The sequence below is a fragment of the Erpetoichthys calabaricus genome, chromosome 1 (assembly GCF_900747795.2).
Source record: "Erpetoichthys calabaricus chromosome 1, fErpCal1.3, whole genome shotgun sequence".
NCBI lineage: Eukaryota > Metazoa > Chordata > Cladistia > Polypteriformes > Polypteridae > Erpetoichthys > Erpetoichthys calabaricus.
This window is the reverse complement of record NC_041394.2, coordinates 326,449,074-326,473,595: the sequence shown is the minus strand read 5'-3', so window position 1 is coordinate 326,473,595 and position 24,522 is coordinate 326,449,074. Positions and strand designations below refer to the sequence as shown.

The window sequence follows — 24,522 nt, the reverse complement described above, 5'->3', positions numbered from 1 at the left end:
TTCAAGACAATGACTCCAACGATATGAATACCGAACACTAAAAATTCCACCCCTCGAAGGAGCAAATATGCACCACATATTTGGGGGCGGCAGTGTCTGAGAGGCGGAGTTCAGTCAGCAGGAGGACGGACTTAGATGCTGCCTTCCGCTGAGTGAAGTACTGTGGGTAGCAGTGGTTGTTTTCACTGTTTAAGTATTTGCACTTCACAAAGTTAGAGTTCTTTAGAAATAATGTGCGTCAAGCGAAGCAACGTAAGTACTGTTCATTTGTTTTTTGGTTTGTATTATAATAGTTACGCGTGTAATTTCATTAACACTAAAACGTTTCTCGCTCAAAGGGAACTTGCCTTTAGTTATAAGGTGCCACCTAGTGCCCAACTTCAGTATTGCAACTTTAAGATTAATATTTGTGTAGGATTCGCAACGTGATTTTCCTTTATAGATAGATAGATAGATACTTTATTAATCCATCCATCCATCCATTTTCCAACCCGCTGAATCCGAACACAGGGTCACGGGGGTCTGCTGGAGCCAATCCCAGCCAACACAGGGCACAAGGCAGGAAACAATCCTGGGCAGGGTGCCAACCCACCGCAGTATTAATCCCAATGGGAAATTCACATTCTCCAGCAGCAGTATACTGATACAATAAATAATATTAAATTAAAGAATGATAATAATGCAGGTGAAAAACAGACAAAAACTTTGTATAATGTTAAATGTTAACGTTATGTATAATTTGAAAACTAAGAACAGATCTACTTTATTTTTTATCGTAGACCACACACCCACACTGTCATATGTACAGTTATATCTGCAAATTAAAGGTTTGGATTTGAAATCTACCTTCCAAGTGTTTTAATGGACACTACTGCGAATGCCAACTATTCCTGCACAACCAGAAGAAGTCGTTTAGTTGTTTCTCTATTTCAAGTTTGATTCATCATGGTTTTGAACTGCACAGCCTTTTTTACTAGGTTGGAGGATGGAGAAAAGGATTTGTTGGGTGGATATAGGCATGTTGGCTACAACTGGTAATTTGTGGGAAAGGTCTCTAGAAGAAGCCCACAAAAGAAAAAAATGGAGTATGTGGATTTAGCGCCTGAAGCCAAATCGAAAGGTTGGGTTGCGCATGTGCGAGCAGTCAAGATAAGTTGCTTCATAGTAAAATCAATGACCTCGCTAAAGAAAGAATTCGGCATTTCATGAAGTCAGTTTAAGATAGAGACAAAGAAACTGAGTAATGTAATCGAAGAAGCGAGCCGATGGATATGACTAAGACGGCATAATACGAAGTGGAGAAAAGACTTCATTTTTAAGGGTGAGTTTTAACAGTACGTCGCAATGCGTGCCATGTTAGTATTAATTTATCTGTGTATTTACTGTTTATTTTAACAGTTCATATGTTTTAGTATTTTATGGCCATTTAACTGTATTTTAAGATTTCGCGATGCATGTTTTAGAATGTATTTCTTATAGGTTCCTGGGCGGTATTAGTAATACAATTTCAAATAATACGAGCGAGTCCGGCGCGACTCCGATCTGAGTTCACTTCAGAGGTTGTCAAGATGAGCTCGAAGTACGAGCCTGGTTTGTGACCGCGATTGGAGTTTACCTCAGCGGTATAGGAAATAAGTGTGTCATTTGGTTTATAGGTTGTATTTAATTACTTCGTAATATCGTTTTTTGATTATCTCTCTATTGTAAAAAAAAAAAAAAAAAAAATCCTGGAAAGAAAAAGCAGGGCGATGATACGTTATCTTCTCGGAAGACATTTAAAAGACCCGCGAGACAAAAAAGACTGGCCACGGAGCGTCTCGCGGGGACCGTAAACCGGAGGCGTGACCACGGGGGGGCTGGCCACCATGCGGAAATGCTCTGTCTGTCCAATGAAAACTCTGGAGAAGAATAACATTTGATTTTCAAAACTGAGTTGCTTTCCAATTGGCCCGTTTGAATTTGGGACGTATCCGTCAGGATTCTATTCAATAAGGGCGCGCACAAAAAGGCGACCTTCAAAAGGGCGACCTCAATTGGGCGCGGAGAATAAAAGCGCACATAAATAAAAGCGATCTTCAAAGGGGCGACTTCAATTGAGCGCCGAATAAATGCGCGCGCAAATAAAGGAGCGCTTCAAAAGGATGACCTTCGGAGCGAATTAAATTAATTGTCCTTGATTATGCTAATAGACCGCATCTCGAATATCTACGTGGCATTGCACATAATCTACAGCTTCAAGTGCAACTTGCTTTCACCTTTTTATACATTCAGTCATTGCCTTAATCTAATTTTCTGTAATTTTGAAAACAAGGAAATATAGAGAGCTTTAGAAATAGTTCGTTAGAAGTAGTTCATTAGAAGTTCATGCATTAATTAATTGGATGTTTTAATATTCTTGCTTTCACCTTTTTATACGTTCAATCATTGCCTTTATCTAATAAATTTTCTGTAATTTTGTTGCGTTTGCCTTTATTCGCTGCGCCCAATTGACGTCACCCTTTTGAAGCACTCCTTTATTTATGCGCGTGTGGCTGAGTTAGTTTGTTTTATTGTGAACATTCTCAAAACTATATTTTTTTATACTGAAATTCTTCTGTTTTATATATTGTGAATTTTGTTTAATGTGAATGTAATCATTGTATCTGTTGTATATAGTTCCTATTTGTCTGTTGTAGCAGGGGGGGGGGCTTTAATTAATGTAACACCTATAGGACGCACATGTGACGTACAGCAGGCTCCTGGCAAAAGCTGGAGGACGCTTTTGCAGGTAAGGTGCCTCTCAATGCTCTCTGTCTCTTGTATAAGCTGACAAGTTTTAAATGAGTGTTTTTCTGTCTGAAACTGAGTGGAAACATCACACCATGTGGTTGTTGATGTGTTTTGAGGTTCTGTTGTCACTTTTGGTCGGCAGAAGTGGATTTTAAAAGTGTTTGGTTTAGCGGAGATCCAACCTCATTGGTATTTTGTTTGGCTTGCTACAGGAGACAGAGAGCGCCTGACGTTACATGTGCTGACTGTGCCCTTTACTGCTTGTCTTGTAGGTATGTTGCAACGTTAATTATTGTCCTTCATTGTTGCTGTTTATATTCAATTGTTAAATTTGTATTTATCGTATTTGTGTATATATGGTTAATTAAAAAAAAAAAAAAAGCTGGAGGACGCTTTTGCAGGAGACAGAGAGCGCCTGACGTTACATGTGCTGACTGTGCCCTTTACTGCTTGTCTTGTAGAAAAAAGTGGATGACGCTTTTGTAGAATAAACGGCAGAATTCGGGTATTGCTGTGTCTGTCTTCTTCCAAATCACCAGCAGCCATTCTAAAGCCGCTACACGCGCAGTTATTCCACGCTCAATTGAGGTCATCCTTTTGAAACGCTCCTTTATTTGCGCGCGCATTTATTCGGCACTCAATTGAGGTCGTCCTTTTGAAGATCGCTTTTATTTATGTGCGGTTTTATTCGCCGCGCCCAATTGAGGTCGCCCTTTTGAAGGTCGCCTTTATGTGCGCGCCCTTATTGACAGATACCATCCGTCAGTGCCTCCTCCACTAGATAGGCACCGTGCAGCTCACTTTGCCGCACATATTGCAGCACGTTTTGAATTTGTTGACCGCATTCTTTAATTAAAACAACATACGTTCCATTCTTATTTTATTTTCTGGTTGGTAACACCAAAGGCTATGCATAGGTGGCTTATTAAAAAGCAGACATCTTCAACCTCTGTCTGTCCGCAAGCTGCTGGCTCCACGGTTGAGCCCCGCACCGCTGCTACGAACACGGAACACTTCGCACCCACGTCGGGAACTGAAACTCAAAGATGTACATAAGCCTACACAATCCTCCAGCTCTGCGCCCGTGTCGGGTACTCCAAACCTCTGCCTTCAAAAAAATATACAGTCTGGTCTGCCTGACTTAAATATGGATAGCCCATCCCAGCCCATTTTAATTATCCCAAGCGCGCATTCGGAAAGACACTCAGATGTTTTAGTGCAAGCTGGTATCAGTCTCGACCATGGCTTGAATATTCTGTTGTCCGTGATGCCAGCTTTTGCTTTGCCTGCCGCAAATTTAGTGTTTCCAATTCGGACCACGAGGACATATTCACCAAACACTAATTGGGGAACAAAAGGTATAGAAAAAGACGCTATCGGCTTCCACAAACACGCGTCTAGTATCCCGCACGTCAGAGCCATGTCTGCATGGCAAGAGTATCGGCGCCGGGCAGAGACGGGTGAAAGCATAGTTCAACTACTGGGATCAACCCAAATAGAAGAGAATAGACATTATGTGAAAAGCATTGGGGAGGCCGTTCAGTTCCTTGCAGTCAATGAACTGGCTCAGCGTGGTCACACTCACGAAGGTGGGGAGGAGGGACTTTTCCTTAAGTTCTTTGATTACACAATCAAAAAAGATGCCAAACTTGCAGAAATTGTAAAATACACACCCAATTTAATTCAAAATGAAATAATTGAGACTCTTGCCAAAATGGTGGTAAAAGATATCAGAACCAAATATGAAAAAGCTGACTCTCCTGGGGCCTCATGCAATCCCATCCTAACTAAAGTAGCACGTTAAATGGTTTGTTGTGTATTTGACCTTATATGTGCTCTAAGTGCCTGAATCACTACGTGCTCATCCTCCGATAGGGCACTGAATCTATTACATTCGTAATATTACAGCTCTCTGAATAATTAAAATACTGAGAAGTATACGTGATGTCATTTTCATGATGATATGAGTTAAAGCATGTTATTAAACATGGGAACACGGTGGCGCAGTGATTGTTCATGTCTTACGAAAGATGCTTACTGCGCCATGTGCGGCCTTCGATGAAATGCTTTATTACAGCAGTACTGTCTCTTTCAAAAGTACTAACCCCCAATTCCTGTCCTTACTTTTCTTTCTCCAAATACCCAATCGCCACACAATCAGCTCTGTGATAGACGTTAAGCCATCTGTAAGCTTAGAACACCGATTCTTCAAAACTTTTAAGGAACATCGAAATATTTTCGTAATGTTTAATTATTCTATCCATCTAACCTTCCAGTGTCGCGCCAGCCACAGCATGAATACGGCGCAAGGCAAGAACAAACCGTGAACGAAGCTCAAGCTCGCTAGCGCTGAGGCACCGTGTAGTTAAAGTTTTATCTGTATGATATAATTCATTCTGGCACATGAGAAAAACATCACAGAAAATCTAATAAAAATGAAGTAAGAAAAGAAAACATCAACTTCTCAGGCAACAGCCCCCAGTTTCACCGCCCCCCACCTGACACTCATTAGCCCTGCTCCATAAGTCTCTACTATCGATCAGAAGTCCGCTCACTTGTGGCCACAAGTACACTCGTAAAGATGACTCAATTTTCCCGTACGGCATGCGTGCAGACAGGAAGACACCATGTTGGTCTTGTAGAGGGATTTGCACACCTCAAACTAACATAAAGCGCCCACAAACAAAATGAACATAACCAATCACTAACTAACATAATAAATCATCGTTTTTGCTATTCTTGACTTTACTAAGAAAAAAAAACAAATGCGTATCTCATTGCTAAATAAAGTGGACTCCCCTGTGGCCGTCCTTCTGGATTCCCAAATATCCGCGACTGCGCTCAGCCTCGGCAGCAACACCGGTCGGTAAACATTGCTGACTACACTTGAGATCCATAGCTGGAACAAACGTCGGAACGTAAGAAAAATATAGAAGCAACCTGTCAGTAGGTCCATATCCTTATTTACTATAAACCTTCCGGCCGTTATTAGTTGCTTTTCGCGTTAATGCAAGGCTGTTGTTTATTATTATTAATGTGCATGAATGGAAAAAGGTTAATGGTTTTATCATGGTGTCGTCACAAAGCTTATGACTATTGACCTTTCATATTGCTTGTGTGGGTGGTGGTGATTTTTAATTTTTTTTTTTTCTAATTTCATATGAGGGAGACCCCAATTGTTTTTTTGTTTTTTGCACTAGGGTTCATCAAAGATTAGGACTCACCATCTCATTGATAACACAAGCAGAGGTGATGATGATCTTGTAGGTGTTGTGACTAAAATAACAAGACCATGGCAATGAAATGGTGTGATTGCAAAAATGATGGTGTTTTATATCATTGAGATAAAAAATAATATTCTTCCAAAAAAGAAAAAAAAAGCAAAGTGTAAAACAGATTTATAGAAGTAAGAGTATTATAGATTTATAGAGTAAGAGTAAGTATGTTCATAATAACATCAAACTTTACATTCACTTTCTTCTTTGATGATGTCCACCTTTACATCCCCGCACCCCTCACCCCAATTAACCAATAGGGTGTAATTTAAAGTCACTGTCCCCAAACCACATATCTCAGAAATAAATTAAAATCACGTGACTTGCTATATTTAGAATAAATCATAAATTTAGGAGTTTCACTGTTCAAGTCATGTAAATAACACTAAGTAAAAAAGCTAAGCTAACACCCCCATGCTCAACACATGAGGCTGGACTGGGCCTAATATCATAGTTCTACTTTGGTTCCTTGTCCTAACAAGGCCCTCTCCAAAAAAGCAGCTTCAGCCCCAATCAGCAACACCAGCATGTGTTACTACAAAGAGGAGAATACCAATGGTCCTTTTTTCCCCTTTTCCTTAACCCTCTAGCCACCCAGGATTTGCTGCTCTTTTTTAGTGTTGTTAAATAAAGGTGCCACACATACCTACCCAAAATTATTAAATGTTTAAGTAAATTACAAGGTAACTTTCTGAAAGTTTACATAATGTCATAGGGAACAAACAAAACAGCAAATTGGCAACCACTTTCAGAAATGCAGTTGTTTAAAAGTTCCCAGAAAGGTTAGGATTGTTTGGCATGAAGCAAAAATGGTCACTTTTCAGAAAGAGTAATTTTTTGATCAGGACTTCATGAAATATGATAATCCAGGATTGACATAATGCTTTGAAACAAAGAGTTTAAATAACAAATTACAGCTCATTTATTGATGACAGATGACACTCTACTGCCTCTGAGGAAAACATGGACAATGTCAGGCCCAAGCGTGCAGTTCCATGGGTTAACTTTAGTTGTTTGGGAATGTACCCCAACATTAAAGTGGTTCATGGAATTGATCGTTGTTGCTTTTTATATAAAGTTGCATAACAAATCAGTCATTTCAACAAGTAATAGCCAGTTGTGACATTAGTAATATCTTGACTATATTTTTTAAATCATTAGAGTAGTACCATGATAAGTAAAGTTAATTTATATAAAGAATGGACATTTCTTGGTGATTTTTGAACATGTAAGAGCTGCTCTTTTGCTGACAGAAGGCATACGGCTGGCTTGCTCTTTTTGTGTGCATTTTGCTCGTCTGTGGTGTTCACAGCCTGCCAAAGCAAGCACTCAGTTCTGCTGCCATGGTGTCACTTGAGGGGGCTGTTTCATTTTTCATGACCTGCTCCGTTCGGTGACACTTAGGAACTAAAACTGAGTAAACGGAACTTCGCGGCTTCCTCTTTTCCTGCGCCAAGAATCAGCTCGGCTGCCTATTGGTGATAATTCGAAAAAAGGCGTGGTTTCGTTGGTCGGGTTAAACGTTTCTCGGAGTCACATGCAAATGATAAGATCGAAGCCGCTTTGAAACAGTGAGTGTGCGGCTGTTACTTTCACTTTTGTAGGACCGAATAGGTGATTGTGGTGAGTACTTGGGCCAGCGTGGGGGTGTGAAGCGAGATTCGTTTAGCAAGGAGGCTAGCGTAAGAAGGCCAATTCCAGGAAGATATAAGTGAGCACAACTCGTAGACCCGAGTCAGTATTACGAGGAAGTACAGCCTGCTGGCACAAATCCTGCGGAGGAAGTCAGTACAGTGAGCGGACGACCATTAGTCTCGGAGAGAGCAACGAGCATAGCTGGCGATCGAACAAATTCCTGACGAGATGATGGAGTGACACGCTTGACGTGAAGGCTCTTGAATGTAACCTTTGTTCTTCAGATGAATTGTCTGACACAGCGTGAACAGACAACTCAATTCCAAACCAGAACAGGGACGGAGTTCTGAACCGATCCCGAATGGTTTTGTAACTCGTTCGTTAGGCGAGTGATTGGGCGGACGTTTAATTTATTAGTATGTGTGACTAAGCGGGACACTCATTTCTGGTACACTTTTTAAAGTTCCATCATGCAGGCAGCACATCAGTTATACCTGTGAACCAGCGGTGGGAGAGTCTTTTTTAAGTCGATATATTTTTCTTTGAACAGCTAACAGAGTTGAACTACATACGTCTTTGCAGTGCATCTTAAGTCAGTAATTCAAAATTGTTTTACAATTATTCATTTTGATCTGGCACTGTACAGTCCATTAACGGTCCTAAAGACGAATACATTTTATTGTAGGACAGGTTCACAATTTGCGGCATGATGGCGCAGTCTGCAGACTCGCAATCAATGAGACAGCATTTACGTACCGGGCCTGTATGTTCTCTGTGTGTGTGAGTTCTGAGCGGGTACTCTGGTTCCTCATGAGCTCTCCCTCGCGCTCTTGTTTATTCTCTGTAGTGGATGAATCAGACAGGCGGAAGATTGTCACGCGGGTCTTTCTCGTTTCATGTAACTGGACGCCCAATAGCCAGAGTCTGAAAAAACAGGAAAGTCCCCGAGCAGAAATTTCACTCGTTATTTATGCTTTTTCAGATTACATAGGCACATACTTGAATGATTATCATAGTTAGGCATAAAGTGAGTTTGCATGGCATTTTAATGCTGATTAGTTGTACACCCGTCACACTCTTAACGCTTGTTTCTGATTTGCTACCTCATAAAAAGACAAAGTGAGTTTGCATAGCTACAACATTCTTATTGGTCCACATACCCAAAAAGCAAGACTCTCCCAGGTGAGCTGCCTTCCATACTGTACATCCTGCATACGTGCAGTTTGCCATGCACATTTCACAACTGCTCACAGAGTCTTTTAACTTCCATACCTTCCACAATCCAGAGATATGAAGGCTCAGTGAATTGGCATTGCCATGTTTATCCTTGCTGTGTGAGTTCACCCTGTGATGGACTGGTCTCGTTTCCATTTGTTCTCCTAATACTTTGTTCTAAGCAGTATTCTCAGACTGCAGTAAAACACAGCCTTTTATTAGACTTTGTGCAGCCTTTGGAAACATTGCAAAGACTTTGTGCAGCCTTTAGAAATATTGCAAAAGAAGTAGCTTACCTCTTAATATATTGATGTGCTGCTTTACTTCTTCTAACTTCATAACTGTATTTGCTGGATAATTATAATAGTAAAAATATGCTCAATGTATGTGGCGACTCAAAATACCCATCGACAATCTGTTATGAATAAATTCCAATACAGCTTTCATAAAGAACCTCTTCTTTCTTATGTCTTAATACTGTCTGATGAAATCGCAAACTTGCTGAAATGAGGGAAATAAAGGCCTGGACTGACAAATTGGATGATTGATGTTTAAAGTTTTTTTTCAAGTTGATTGATTCAGTTGGTTAAAAGAGACTTATTCACTTTTACTTTGCATCAACCATGAAGGCTGAAGTTTTAAGCAGCTTCATTTCTAAAACAATGATCTGCTTAGCCCTCTCAAAGTACACTGTGTCCTTGACTGAAGTTTTTAAGCTTTGCAGAAAGATATTGGTGGCTTGCAGCTGCAAAGAGAAAAATAATAAAGTAGGCAGGCGCAGGCTTTTCATGATAAGAGGAAATGGGATAAGGCAGACTCATGTTTGGAATGCTTAGACCTTGAGTCCCTTGGACAAATATTTTTCTGTTTGCTCATTAAAGCATGCTTTTACACAATGTATGGTTTCATAATAATAATAATTTTTTGCATTTATATAGCGCTTTTCTCACTACTCAAAGCGCTTAGCAATTGCAGGTTAAGGGCCTTGCTTAAGGGCCCAACAGAGCAGAGTCCCTTTTGGCATTTACGGGATTCGAACCGGCAACCTTCCGATTGCCAGTGCAGATCCCTAGCCTCAGAGCCACCACTCCGCCCATAAAGCTTACTTCTGCTTAACTTCTCAGACATGGATTAGTACAAAGGAACGAAGAGAACATTCATCTTCCACACGCCCGTATTGGTTAATAATTGAGTAAAAAAATATTTGAATTGGATTGGATGTTAAGATTATTTCCAATTGATGGTGCATTAACTGTATGCCACAGAAGAAAGACTGCACGCTGGACATCATATTATTTAATGGGTACAGTGGTGCCTGTCATTTGCCACCATAAATGGCACTGATAGTAAAATTGTCAGCTTACCACATTTGCTTTGTTTGGATGGAGTTAGGTGAAGAGTTTTCAGGGTTTAATTAGTGATCTGCAGGAGCACCAGCCAAATACATATGCTGCTTACATTGTCTGCACTGAGAAAGAAAAATCATTGTTGAATTGTAATCCTTTTTATGTGTCTGTACTAAAATGCATTAAGCTACAATGAGCTAAATATTGAGTCACATCTATTAGGGTAATGCTCCTGGCATAAGGAAAAATAGTAGTAGAAGTATATTACATGCTGCTTTAATGTATTAATCAAATTGCATAAATATTGCTACTTAAAGTTGTGTGCGAAACTAAAAGAACAAATTGTAACATTTCTTAAGAACTGCTGACTTTTACTCTGTACGCAAGAAACTGCTAATCTCTTTAGAAACATCACTAGGGGGCTCCGCCCCCTGTTCGCTTCGCTCACTATCCCCTGGTGTTGGGAATGACAAAGAGCGTGATGTATGAATGAGATATAGAATAGTGTGACGGTGTAGATGATGCAAATAGAAAGCAAACAATAAAGTGTGTGGCACAGTGTAAAGGTTTATTTGAAAATTTCTTTGTACACGCCGTTTAAGTGTAAAAGGTAATTCCAGCTCAGAACTTGTCATTTAAGATGGTTATTGTTGTGATCAGAGTCAAGTTTGTCAGAGCTTAGAAAGAGTTGTGTCTCTCCAGGAAGTAATGGAATGACTTGGGTATTAATGTTTTCCATATTAATATTTTTTGGACATAATATAGTGCGTTGTGTTAAAAGGGGCATTTGGTCTAATGAGATTGCTGTTCCAAATCTCTCTGTAACTAAGTTGTCGCAGATAAAGGCTTGAGGAATTGTAATAATATGTGCCTGAAGTCCAGCTGTATTGGTGAGTGTACCATCTCTCAGTTGTAATAAGCAATTGTTATGATCTGGTTCTGGACATCGTATCTTTTTTACTAACTGTATCTTTTGAAAGCAATGCCAATTGTCTGCGTATTTTAAGGTGCACTGAACAATAGCTGAGTGCATGGCATCTGGAAGAATAGCTAATCACTGTCTAAAATCTCCTCCTCATAAAAGTACCTTTCCTTCAAATCGAATATTATTATTCATAAACGTTTGTAGAAGTTTATGAATGGTGTTGAGTAAGTGACTTCATGCCATTGAACATTCATCAATAAACAACATTTTTTCAAGACGGATGTCACGTGCAGTGCCACCGTTAATGTTCATAGTGGATACCGATTTGTAGGATCTAATGTAGTTGATAAAGATTTCACTTTCAGGTACATCGTCAGTTATAAGCCTCTGTAGATATTCAGTATATGAATGTAAAGAAGGCAGTCTAATTTGACCCTTTTGACAACAACGTGTAAATGTATAACTTGTATTGCCAGTTGTTTCTTCAGGGAAGTGAACTGAATGACAATGATTGCAAATGACATTCATTAATCCGAATGAATTTTACTGGCGTATGTTTTTCTTGTGCCGTTTGAGAGGCGCGTTGTTGCATGTGTAGTATTTGGGACGTGTTGTTATGGAGCTGTAATCGATTTGCCTGTGCTGTGTGAGAAGCCCGTTGTAGCCTTCGCTGCCATTAACGTATGTCTGAGACGGGAGGTGTTTCGTTTTGAATCCGTGCCTGTTGCGATGCAGCACTTTGATTGATAGTTTGCGTCATGTGGATCTAGGATGTAGATTTGTGCATATTTGCATTGTTGATTTGTTTCAGGGTGCACTGTTCCAATGCGATGCAGTATTTGTGCACATATGCGAAAGTAGTATGGGCCATTGCCTTTTGGTGGCCTGATATTTACTCCGGTATATGCAAAAGCAAATGAACCATTGTAGGATCTAATGCAGTTCATAAAGTTTTTACTTTTAGGTACATCGTTAGTTAGAAGCTTTAGTTGAGCTTTGCGTTTTTGGAGTCGAGACATTTTTTCTTTTATAAATATGGATAAGTAATAAGGAGTATTGCACTCTCTGTTAATATGGAGCCTTTTCTGCGGTTGAACGGTTAATAGTGCCTTATTGTAATGAGATCCACCTATGCTGCATAGCCGTCTATTTTGTTGTTTCTTTCGTTTTCGTGTGTTTGTTCCTGTTATCCTTTCCTTTTCGTTTTGTACCCGTGACCGTGTATTCATGACTTGTTTCTTTCTCAGCATGCGAAATATGGATAAGTAATAAGAAGGATCGCAGTCACTGTTAACCGTTCAACTGCAGAAAAAGAAACATATTAATAGTGCTTTATTGTAAGGAGATCCACCAATGCTGACACCTATGCTGTCTAGTGTGAAGGTGTTGATGTTCACTTTAGAATATGTGGCTTTGGGTGTCACTTCTTATGGATGTGTGTGTGTGTGTGTGTGTGTGTGTGTGTGTGGGGGGGGGGGTTGAGGATTGTTGTCGCGCGAGCGTCTTCTTTCTTTTTGTGTTCCTGTGTCTTGTTGAATCCCCCTCTTTGTGTGTGTCCCGTCCCTTGCTTGTAGGGTCTGTGGGGTGGTTTTGTGTTCTTTTTTTTGTGTTCCATGGGCTTGTTGAATCCCCCTCTTGGTGTGTGTCCCGTCCGGTGCCTGTAGGGGGGGGGGTGCCTTGCTGTTGTGCGCGAGCCTCTTTTTTTTTTTTTTTTTTTTTGGGTCTAGTTTCGTGTGCAATGTGTTTCGTGCTTTGCTTGCGTTTGAATACTTTTTTATGTGCCGTTTCCTTTTTTCGGTGCTCTTTGCGCCTCATTTCTCAATTTTTCCTGTGCTCACTCCTTTTTTCTGTGGTCTTGTCCGCCTCTCGCGGCCCCTCATCCGCCTCTCTCGCCCTCTTCTATCCGCCTTTCTCGGCTCCTCAGCCGACCCTCGCGGACTCTTTTTGCGCCTGCGCAGTACGTCTTTTTGCAGCTACGGCCCATTGCCGGATGTGCCTGCGTCCATCATCCGGTTTAGCATTCTCGGTTAGTAATATGGATTGTTTAACCAGCAGCAACAGGCTCTTCTACTTCTGCTTAAGTTGTTTTGAACAACAATGTGTTGTAACCCTTTGGGCATATTACTGAACCCACCCTATTGTGCAACCTTGTCTCGTGCTTTAGCCTGTCTCTGAAAGAAGTAGACAACTCTGTTATAAAAGGAAGTGACTCTGTGTAAAGAGTAGACGATTCTGGTCTAGCTGTCAGTGACACCAGCTGATGGGCTGCAAGCCTCCTCTCACCAAGAATAAAGAAATTGCTTTCTGCTACAAAATAGTGTCTGCCTGCTGTTCGTCTCCAACTCTCGTCCACAGCACCATAGCCTGCTTGTCCTTTGATAAATGCTAGAAATCCAATCAAGGCAGCCAGAAAGCAAAATCCTTTACTCAGATGTTCATGGCTGCAGCACATCATGTTTCCTTTTATAATAACTAAGTAATGTTATAAACAAACAAAATTACTTGTTACTTTTATTCAATTTGTTCTTGAAGCTAAAGTAAGTGGCAAATGGCAATAATATTTAAGAAAATAAAAATGGTAATTCCTGCCTTGCTTGTGTTGGTTGGGATTGGCTCCAGCAGACTCCCGTGACCCTGTAGTTAGGATATAGTGGGTTGGATAATGGATGGGTGGAAAATGGTAATATTTACCTTAAGTTTTCAGCTGATGACAAAAATTAATCAGATGCAATTGTTTTCAAAACTGAATTGATAGTTTTGAGAAAATAGTGAGGTATGAGAAATATCTATGTTGGAATTGGTAGATGTAGCAGAGAAAGCATTGAATTTCATAATTCACCCAACATTTGTTTATCCCTAATATTAATAATTTGGTTTGATAAACTTTATTAACCCCAAAAGGAAATTTAGACTCGAGAATGCTAAAGTGGTACAGTTTTCAAATGTAAAATGTACAACCCTCCCACCATTATTGTTTATGTCACTGATGTGATGAAGCCATCAAAGAGGCCCCCTTGTAAGTCTTGTGGTGGGCATTTTATTTTTTTTAATAAGCTTATCAAAGTGGGGGAAGGAAAGGGCTAAGGAGTGCTATCACTGAAAGTTTGTAGCACCTGTGGTATGGAAGCAGAAAGACACTTGGGCATGGCACGGTACTAGTCCGGACTCACAGTTAATGTGCCAAAAAGATTCTCAAGATAATGGAGTTAGACTATTTAAAATTTCTCTGTATAACTTTCATTTGGGTTGTGCGCATAGGAGGGCTGGGAAGGGAACATAAAAGTGTGTTTGTTTACTTTTATTAAAGTAATTATTTGATTTTTTTTTTCTTTTAGTGGGAAAGATGTGGAGTTTCTAGTTCACCTGATCAAACTGTGAGTTTACATAATGACTTGGAGTCCGGCGCTAAGAATATGAAAAGGGCTGCACAAACCGTTTAAAGGATTTATATTGCATTGAACATGGGCTCGTCAAAAGATGACGTCATAGAGCAAAGGCTGGCTCGCATCAAACAAGAGGACTGTGAGTGGGGCTCGGTGCCCATTTCTCCAAAGGGTCTTTGCATGAACAGGATGGATTGTGAAGAGGGGAAGTCTGCTATTAAAGAGGAGGATTGTGAGGAGGAGTGTTTTAACATTAAAACAGAGGATACCAACCACATCTCCATGAATCTCAAAAGTGAAAGCTATGACAGTGTAAATATTATCAAGGAAAGTATTTCCCCAGTGGAAGAGTCCAGTTTACCGGAGTGTCCAGCTTCACTGACGAAGACAACTTCTGTTGATCCTTTTCCACAGCAGCATTCTGTCACTTCAAGCCAGGAATTACCCAAGATTAAAGATGCAGGTACAGCTAAAGTATATCTCAGAAATATATAATTATAGTAACTCCTCTGGAGTGTGTAAGTTGTGTAATTAAAAAAAAAAAAAAAATCTTATACAGTAGGTACTTTAAGGTTATACATACCTAGTCTGTGTAACCGCTTCTCACAAACAGAAGGTTCATTGCTTAAAACAAGTGAGAAAAGATATTTTAAACAGTCTTTTTTTATACTAACCTTTTTGCATTTTTACATCTTGCAACATTTTATTTGCAAGATTCACTTTGATTTATATTAAATTGCTTAGTATTTCCCTATTTCTCCTTTCAGTTTGGTTCATTACCAGTTATACAGGTTAACTATACAAACAATAAGACGGATTAAAAGTTATGCTGACATAAACTTAAATAATATGCTGTAGAGTTCATTGAGTGACGTGTCGTTTGCAGAACTAGCTTTATGGAGAACGTGTTTAGTTTGGCCTGGACTTTAATCCTGTGTGAAGTTTAAATATTTTTGTCATGGTTTCATGGATTTCCTTATCCCGTCTCCTAGATGTATCTGGGCTCCATGAATGTGAGCTTGATAATCTGCTTGCTTTTTTTGGCTGACACCTTTATGTAAATCACTTTTGTTTTTCCCAACTGGAGTACAGACAAGTGAAGAGACTGTTCATGATCACAAGGGGATCTGAACCAGCATCCTTGGGGTATGAAGTCCAAAGCCTTAACTACTATGCCACACTGCCTGCCTATTTAGTTGTAATGAGACTTTTTAAAGATTCTAAATTCATACCTTCCTCCTTCCCTTTTGGTTTTGTTGGTGTGCTTTACTGACAAGCTGATGTTTAAGTGCATGGAAATGACCAAATATTTAATGATGTGGTGAGTGGGGTGATTTATTTTCAGCAAAGAATGGACTATACAACAGAATAGAGGTAAATATTTTCCCAATATGTGAAGCAAAGTGTTTTTGTATTGTTGATCTGAAAATTTCAACCTGATGGCATTAAACTTGATAGACGCATCAGGATCTTAGTACTCGTAGTGCTTTGTGTTTGCATGTAAAAGCATCAGTGTTTTTGACACTTGTAAGCATAAGTTTAATATGTCACTGTGCTCTGTGGAAATAAATCTTATAAATCTGCTTTTTTTTCTGCTCACATGCACAGCTGACACATAGCCAGATTAAGCACAGGGGTTCACCACATAGAATTGCTATCCAAGCAGTATGACATAAGACAGATTGGAACAACTGGAAAGCGTGCAGTCAGACTATGAGATGCTGTGTGCTTCTATTTCTGTCTGTTAAGTCAGCATGGAATTGCATCCTCGTTTAAGCACCTTGTTTGGAACTGCATGTTTGCCTAAGGGGGGCCTGCACATGGAGAAAACCAGTATAAAGTCTCAGAACATTGCCCGGCACACCTTTGAAGCCAATGGACGGATGGGAAAAACGCTCATCTGTTCCTGAACATGCCTTCCACTGCACCAACAACATCGACAAACTCTACACCTCAGGCCCCCACTCCCGGACAGGGTTTTGTCATTGGCTTCATTCGTCTGATATGCAGCGTAAGCCGACATTAAACAAAGATAAGTTATTTCTCCTACGTGATTTCTTACTTAGGGAGGGGTATCACCTTTTATGTTATATCTAAATAGATTTGGTTTAAGTAACACACTGCAATTACAAAAGGATTCATTCCTAGCGAGCTAGCACCCCCTCCTGGACACAACAGTCACAACAGTGTAAGCTAATTTATTTTTTTCAATTTTACATAATTATATTTGGAAGTCACCAGTGAGAGTATTGCTTTCACCCTGATGTTGTTAGGTGTCTTGATTAGTCAATCTACCTTTCAGTTCAGTCTAGCAAAGCTGTGATCGATGAAATGCATTTTTTAGTGGAATGCAAAAACTGACCTGTCACCTCAGAAGCCTTGTTGCATTTGTACATCTTAGCATGTTTTTATTTTACGTTGCATGGTTTCCCCTTGTCTCCTTTCAGTTTGGACTAGAACCAGCTTATCCTAATTTAATCAGTAACTTTATTTTTGTCTTACCCCAGTTATTTGACCCAGTTATTTTCTTTATGGTACACACTGTTGATGCTCTGTATTGCCCAAAGTATGTGGACTCCCCTAGAAGTGACTCAGTTCAGGAGTTTTGAAACCTCACCTATTGCTAACAGGTCCATAAAATCAAGCATATAGCCTTACAATCTCCATTGACAAACAGTAGGTTGTACCAAAGAGCTCAGTGACTATAAACATGGCACTGTCAGAGGATGCCACCTTTACCACACATGAGTACCTGAAATTTGTTCTCTGCTATTATTGTGAAGTTGAAGTGTTGAGGAGCAACAACAGCTCCACCATGAAGTCTGTTTTCTGTAGCATCACTCACAACAGAGTTCTAAACTGCCTCAGAATGGGTTTTCATGGCCAAGCAGCTACACACAAGCCTAAGATCACTAAACACAATGCCAAGTGTTGGCAGGATTGGCGTAAAAAGTATGCCACCATTGGACTCTGCAGTGATGAATCGTACTTCACTATCTCTTAGTCTGATAGATGAATTTGGGTTTGGCAGATTCCAGGAGGATGCTATCTTCCGGACTGTATAGAGCCTAATGGTGGAAAAGAGATGATGGTCTGTTTTGACGTGTCTGGACTAGACCCCTAGGTTTCAGTGACCTCTGCTGTTAATGCTACAGCATATAAAGACATTTTACACAATTTTATGTTTCTAAATTAGTGACAACAATTATGAGAAAACCTATTTTCTGTTCCAGCATGACAGCACCTCTGTGCATATATCCTGGTCCATAATGATATAGAGGAACTCGAGTGGCCTGACTGCAACCCTACTGAACACCTTTGAGACGAATTGCAATGCTGACTGTGAGCCAGGTCTTCTCATCCAACATCAGTACCTAACCTCGCAAGTTCTCTTTTGGCTGAATGGACACATAAGAGTGGAGGAGTTTGTTATAGCCACAAAGGAGGGGTCCACTCCTTAGTAATGCCTATTGTTTTGGAAAAGGTTGTCCTTCAGGATCATATAGGCATGATGATCAAGTGTCCACAAACTTTCAGTCTTACTGTGTATCTGCATGTACCTGTAATCAATTTTGTCACGAAACTTGAGCCTTGAAGTCCGAAAGTACCAGCTTACGCAGATGCACTAAAGAGGACTCCTTTTGATGCAGTGGCTGATCAGAGCGTCTTATTGCCAAGGAGTTTCTCGCATTGCAGCAAATTCTCTTTCAGAACATCCTTCCTCTATAATGCTTCCAGGTCAGGGCATCAGTTTGTCTCTGTTCAGGAATTCACTAAGGGCCTTGGGGCAACCGAACACCCTTGTAGCTCTCTCAGGGCTGCTAAGGGTCACACAGTCCAAAGATGGCAGTTTGTTTGCTTTATTACGGAGACCCCAGGAATCCACTTGCATGCAGAGACGCTGATAAGTGGCACAAAGACTCTTATAAATAATGAGTTAATAAAGCATATATTAATCAGATAATGTAGAGAAAAAAAACAATTTTAAACAAAAATGTGTAAAGCCCTCTCCAGTTCCGTGATGGTGGTAATTATTCACGAAACACTAAGCACTAGACAATAAAACACTTACGACTCAGTCAGTCCAGTACTACAGGTGCGGATGATCATGAGAATGAATTGAGATGCCAAATGAACAGTTTCCTGAATGTTGTGAAAGTACAGTGTTTGACGTGTTGTGTGAAGAATCGTAGATGTTGGGAGTGCTCCATATAAGAACACGTTTTCCAGCTCGGATGAAATCGCGTCAACAAACATAAATCCAGAATGAAACTGTAATCCAAGGGTGATTTGTAGTTGCAATGATGTGTAGAAACAAATATACACAGATGATTGCAATCCCCTCAGCATTTTTGGCTCCTTTTTAAAGAGACCACTGATTCTTCCTTTCATTCCAGCAACCCCTGCACCTTCTGAATGTGTCCAGTTGCGTAATACTGCCGGGGCTGTTGGGAGTTGTAGGCAATTTAAGTAGTGCTGCTACACCTTTGTCAGCCAATAGAACAAAGGGAGAACCCCCCCTTGGCTCAGCTGGGTAAGCTCGCACTTTCTGGCTTAAAGGCTCCCAAGTGTGCTGCCAGCTCTTCCTTATGAGCTTGCGAATTGAAGAAGGCTGGTGTCCTGAATGATATCTCCCTGGTGATGTTTAGGGGGTCGCCTGGGATTGTTTGGGGAAGAGGTGGATGTAGCAAGGCTTTAAAAAAAGTGAGAGAGAGAGAAACCTCTATGTAACACAGCACCCTCAAAATCAGAAGCCTGCTTGCTTACTTGAGTTCCCTTGCAGCTCATCTGGGAAAAACTTGGCTTTCTGGCTGTAAGGCCCTGAGTTTTGGCTTGCTGCTCTTTGTGATGATGCAAAATGCAGAGGGGCAGGGCTCGGAGTAATTTCATCTCCTTCATAATCTTTGGGCTTGTAGCGTGGTCTGGAGCCTTTTTGGCATGAAAAGTATTTTGTCTGCTAATGCCTGCTGATAACACATTTCAGATGCTTACTTTAGTTTTGAGAGTCTGTTGTGTTTCAAAGTGCATTTGGTAGGGATGTGCTGTTAGCTCTCAGAACATTTGCTGGAATTGTTTTAATAATGTGATGAAAACTTTGGTTATAGGTAGGGCTGGGTGATATGACATTTTGCCAATATGATATATAGTGTGAAAGAATGAGTCTCAACCCACGAAAAAGGTTTGGGACAGCCACCCGTATATTGTCCCTGGCTGCAAAAGGGTATAGGAATAAGTTGAGATGTGCTCTCATTGAATTCCAAACTGAACTGATGAAGTAGTGAAGTGATGGTGGCTTTAAAGGCCAAAACTGGAAGTGACGTCATCTGTGGCCAGAACCGCAAGTGATGTCTTTTGTGGTGCCGGAACCAGAAGTGACATCATTCTTGGCTCCACAACCAGAAGTGACGTTGTTGATAATAAATCAGGTAGGTTTTCCCGTATCTGACCTGCAGAGATAACAGAAGTTGGTTTAGCGCCCCCTGCCCCAGTGGGTAATTACCTTCACTTGGTCCACTCAGCTTCCTCCTAATCACATGTGTGTGACAACAGTCAGGAGTACACCCCATGGAAACTGTTGTCTTTTTCAATATATTTGATCAGGCAAACATTACATCTTCACACAAACAGTGCCTACAGATAAAGGTGAAATACTTGAACAAATAACACACAAAACTGATATGGGGTATTCATTCTCATCGCTCTATTATGAAAAAAAAAATCTTGGAAGGAGATGAGATGTGATTTTCTTGGAGAGACACTTACACGTCCCGTGAGATCAGTCTTTGTGCCAAGAGATTTAACCACGCCCGGGGCTGGAAATAAAAGACAGAGTAGATGACAAAGTAGAACGTCGTAAAGAATTCAAAAACGTTGGTGTGGTACACATGTAGAGCAGGTTAGAGGTAACGAAAGTACAAAAATTCGAAAGTCTCAAAAAAAGGATAGTAAAGATCACATTAGCGCAAACAAATGGAAATTATTACTCGGTGAAATAAAGGAACAGCGAAAAGAGATCAAATATATTGTTCGGATTTAAACTTTAAGTCGGAGACTTGTAGATTGTCTAATTCACAGGTGTTGAACTCCGGTCCTCGAGGGCCACAGTGGCTGCATGTTTTCATTCTAACCATCTTCATTAGTGAGCCATTTGTACTGCTAATTAACTTCTTTTGCTTTAGTTTTAATTAACTTGACTCAGGGCCCTTAATTGTCTTTTTCCTTAATTAGTAGCCAAACAAGCCACCATATGGCCAGCTTACTTGTGCCCATCACACGATATCTGAAAATAAAGAAAGGTTAAGGTCTCAGTAAGGTTGATCTCTCAGGTCACCAAAATATTTTGACAATGTTCTTAGAAAAAACAGAACATTAACAGTTATGGAAATGTCTGCTGTGGCAGAATGAGAGCAGCAACAAGCCATTGAATTAAATAATGGGCTTAATTAAGAGCAAGAATCAGCTTCTCATTAAGAAACTGTTTGGAGTGAAATTGGTTGGAGTTTGAAATCCCAGTTTAGCTGGTCATCCTTTGGCTCGTTTCATGTCTCATTTCTGTTTGGCTGCCATTTAATGAAGAAACAAATCAATTCAGAGGACTGAATCCTTAAAAACAGGGCTATTGAAATGAAGGGAAAATGAGTTAATTAGCAGTGAAAACTGCTCACTGATTAGGAAAAGGGTTAGAATGAAAACCTGTAGCCACTGCGGCCCTCCAGGCCTGGAGTTCGACACCCCTGGTCTAATTCATGTTGCCAGCGAGAATTAAAAGATTCAAAAATGTTGTTGCGGTATGAAGTCCTGTGAGACAGAGACTTTAAACATGAGATTCTTTCAAGTCATGCCATACTTACAACCTTTGGAAGCAAGTCCCGTGAGACGGTAACGTTTGCCATTAGATTCTTTCAAGTTACGCCCTACTTACAACCATTTCCAAAGAAGACCACGGTCATCTAACCTCAGTCATGTGGATGCTTTTGTCAGACACACTTACTGTGCTCTCAGCTCTTATACATTTTATCAGGAGAATAATTTTATATGTTCTAGATGACACGTCAATGACTAAGCGAAGAAGAAAGAGCATGGACAAACATTCGAGAAAGTTGTTTTATTTATTAGAGAAAAAGGAACGATATTCACTCACAGGCAGTTATACATTGCGTTGTCACGATGGAAGTCCAAACACGGAATCAAAATTCAATGCAATCTTGAAGAAAAGTTAATTGCAAATATTGTTTTTACTAAAGTTTTAAAGTAAAAGTTAAAATAATGCATATGTAACAATTCCCATGAAAATAATCTCTTTAAATTGTATATACGGTTAACAAAGCGAGTAGGGGCTGGAGCCCCCTAGTAATCTAAATTACCAAAAATGTTTTTGTCAGATGAAACAAATAAGTATACCCCTACATTTATCACCACTTCATATCCATCTAATTAGAATCTGGAGTTCCAGACTAGGTGCCAGTCATTAGAACCTCTTTAAATACTATGCAGGTGAGACCTGTCTTGTTTAATTGACAGCTATATGGGATCTGGTGTTCTCTTTGCTAATAATGTGTGTGCCGTCATAATGCCAAAATCAAGAGAGCTCTCAAAGACCCTTAAATAAAAGGTTATGGATGCCTAGGGGTCTGGCAAGGGATTTTGAAAAGATCACCAAATTATCTGAAATCATTCCAGTCTAAGGAAAATCATCTACAAGTGGCATAGGTTTCAAGTTACTACGAATTTGTCCCAGACTGGTCAGCCCGCTAAATTCAACGCAAGAGCTGACCATTTGATACTAAAAGAAATCTCCAAGAACCCCAAAATGTCATTACAGGATCTGCAGGTAACTCTTGGAAAAGATGGTGTCAAAGTTCATGCATCTACAATCAGAAGGAGATTTGATCTGCATGCCTGATGATCCAGGAAAATGAATTTACTGTCCAAAAAGAACATTCAAGCAAGGCTACAGTTTGCCGTTGAACATCTAGGCAAAGACCAGGCCTACTTGAACAATGTGCCCTAGACAGATACATCAAATATAGAGTTGTTTGGCCACAATAATATTAGACTTGTTAGAGGCAAACCTAAGATGGCATTTCATTAGAAGCACCTCATACCAACTGTGAAGCACGGTGGTGGAAATGTTAGGGTTTGGGGATTGTTTTCCTGACTTAGAGCCTGGGAAGTTTGCAGTCAGAATCAACTGAATTCTGCATCAGATGAAAGTGTACTTGAGAAGAATATGAGACAGTCTGTCCGAAAGCTGAAGTTGAATCAGAAATAGACCTTGCAACATTGTAATGATGTGAAGCATTTTAGCAAATTTTCCTAGGAATGGCACAAAAAGAAGCAATGGAAGATCACAGACTGATCTAGTCAAAGCCCTGTGATTTGAATCTCATTGGAAAGTTGTGGGAGGATTTGAAATGGGCAGTAGGTGCACAGAAACCCATGACCATCATGCAACTGAAGGGGTTTTGATGGAGGAGTGATGTGGTCACAGATTTCATTATCAGAGAATGGAAGGCAGTGCTAAATGCCTACAAGAAATTATTTTTACTGAAGAGGGCAATGCTAGCATCTGAGGCCAAGGGTGTGCTTACTTTTTCTCCAGTAGACCATGCTATCAATTTATATTTTTGTTAAATGAATTATTGAAAAGTCGAATAAAAACACAAGGTAAATTTAAATATAACACCTTTATCTGTAGGCACTGTTTGCAAGAAGTTCTACTGTTTGCCTGTTGAAAGTTTCCATTAGGTGTATTTACATGTTCAAATGACTGTATACAGTAATCTCTCGCTATATCGCGCTTTGACTTCCGTGGCTTCACTCTATCACGGATTTTATATGTAAGCATATTTAAATATATATCGCATATTTTTGGCTGGTTCGTGGGTTTTAGTGGACAATGGGTCTTTTAATTGATGGTACATGCTTCCTCAGTTGGTTTGCCCAGTTGATTTCATACAAGGGACGCTATTGGCAGATGGCTGAGAAGCTACCCAATCAGAGCACGTATTACGTATTAAATAAAACTCCTCAAATATATTGTGAGCAGGGGGGCTGTTCGCACCCCTAGGGGATGCGGACGCTCCTCAAAAAACACTGAAAGACTACCTTCACATTGCTCCCTTCCTTGCTGGGCTTACTTGCGGCTGCTTTGTCAAGCGATATGCTTCCTTCATGGTGCTTAGCATACTTAAAAGCTCGAACAGCACGTATTGATTTTTGATTGTTTGCTTTTCTCTCTCTCTGACATTCTCTGCTCCTGACGCGCACTCCTTTGAAGAGGAAGATATGTTTGCATTCTTTTAATTGTTAGACGGAACTGTCATCTTTGTCTTGTCATGGATCACGTTTAAACTTTTGAAAAAGAGACAAATGTGTGTTTGCAGTGTTTGAATAAAGTTCCTGTCTCTTTACAACCTCCTGTGTTTCTGTGCAAATCTGTGACCCAAGCGTGACAATATAAAAATAAACATAAAGTTTTTACTTTGCGGATTTTCACCTTTTGCGGGGGGTTCTGGAACGCAACCCCCACGATGGAGGAGGGATCACTGTATCTCAATAATTATGCATGCACAGATCAGATTTTACACTAATACTAGAGGGCTTGGCCCCTTGCATGCTTCGCTCGCTAATGCGATCTTTACTCTCATTTTTTTGAGACTTCTGAATTTTCCTACTTCCATTATCTCTAACCTGCTCTGCATGTGTATCACGGGACTTGTGTCTGAAGGTTGTATTTTTACCTTTCTGTAATTAATGTTAAAATGTAATCCTTCTTATTCTAAAACGTTTTAGTTAAACAACATTAAGGTAATTATGCTGCTTTAGTTTTTCTTGTTAATTGTACAATCATTTGGTTGATACAAGTTTAGATAAATATATATTCTGTCTTGCTGACGCAATCACTTCCATGATATTTTACTGAAAGTTATCAGAGGTGAAAGCAATGACCAAAACGCCTGCGTCTTCTCCAC

General features: G+C 40.1%; 1 protein-coding gene across 1 annotated transcript in view; it reads left to right on the top strand.

The window, feature by feature from the left end:
• Nucleotides 1-24,522, top strand: part of LOC114663235 (gastrula zinc finger protein XlCGF57.1-like) — a 58,560-nt gene that overhangs the window by 24,299 nt on the left and 9,739 nt on the right. Inside the window, exon 5 of the mRNA XM_051925508.1 lies at nt 7,541-7,554. Within this exon, the coding sequence (XP_051781468.1) occupies nt 7,541-7,554 (14 nt within the window). The remainder of the gene's footprint in view (nt 1-7,540; nt 7,555-24,522) is intronic.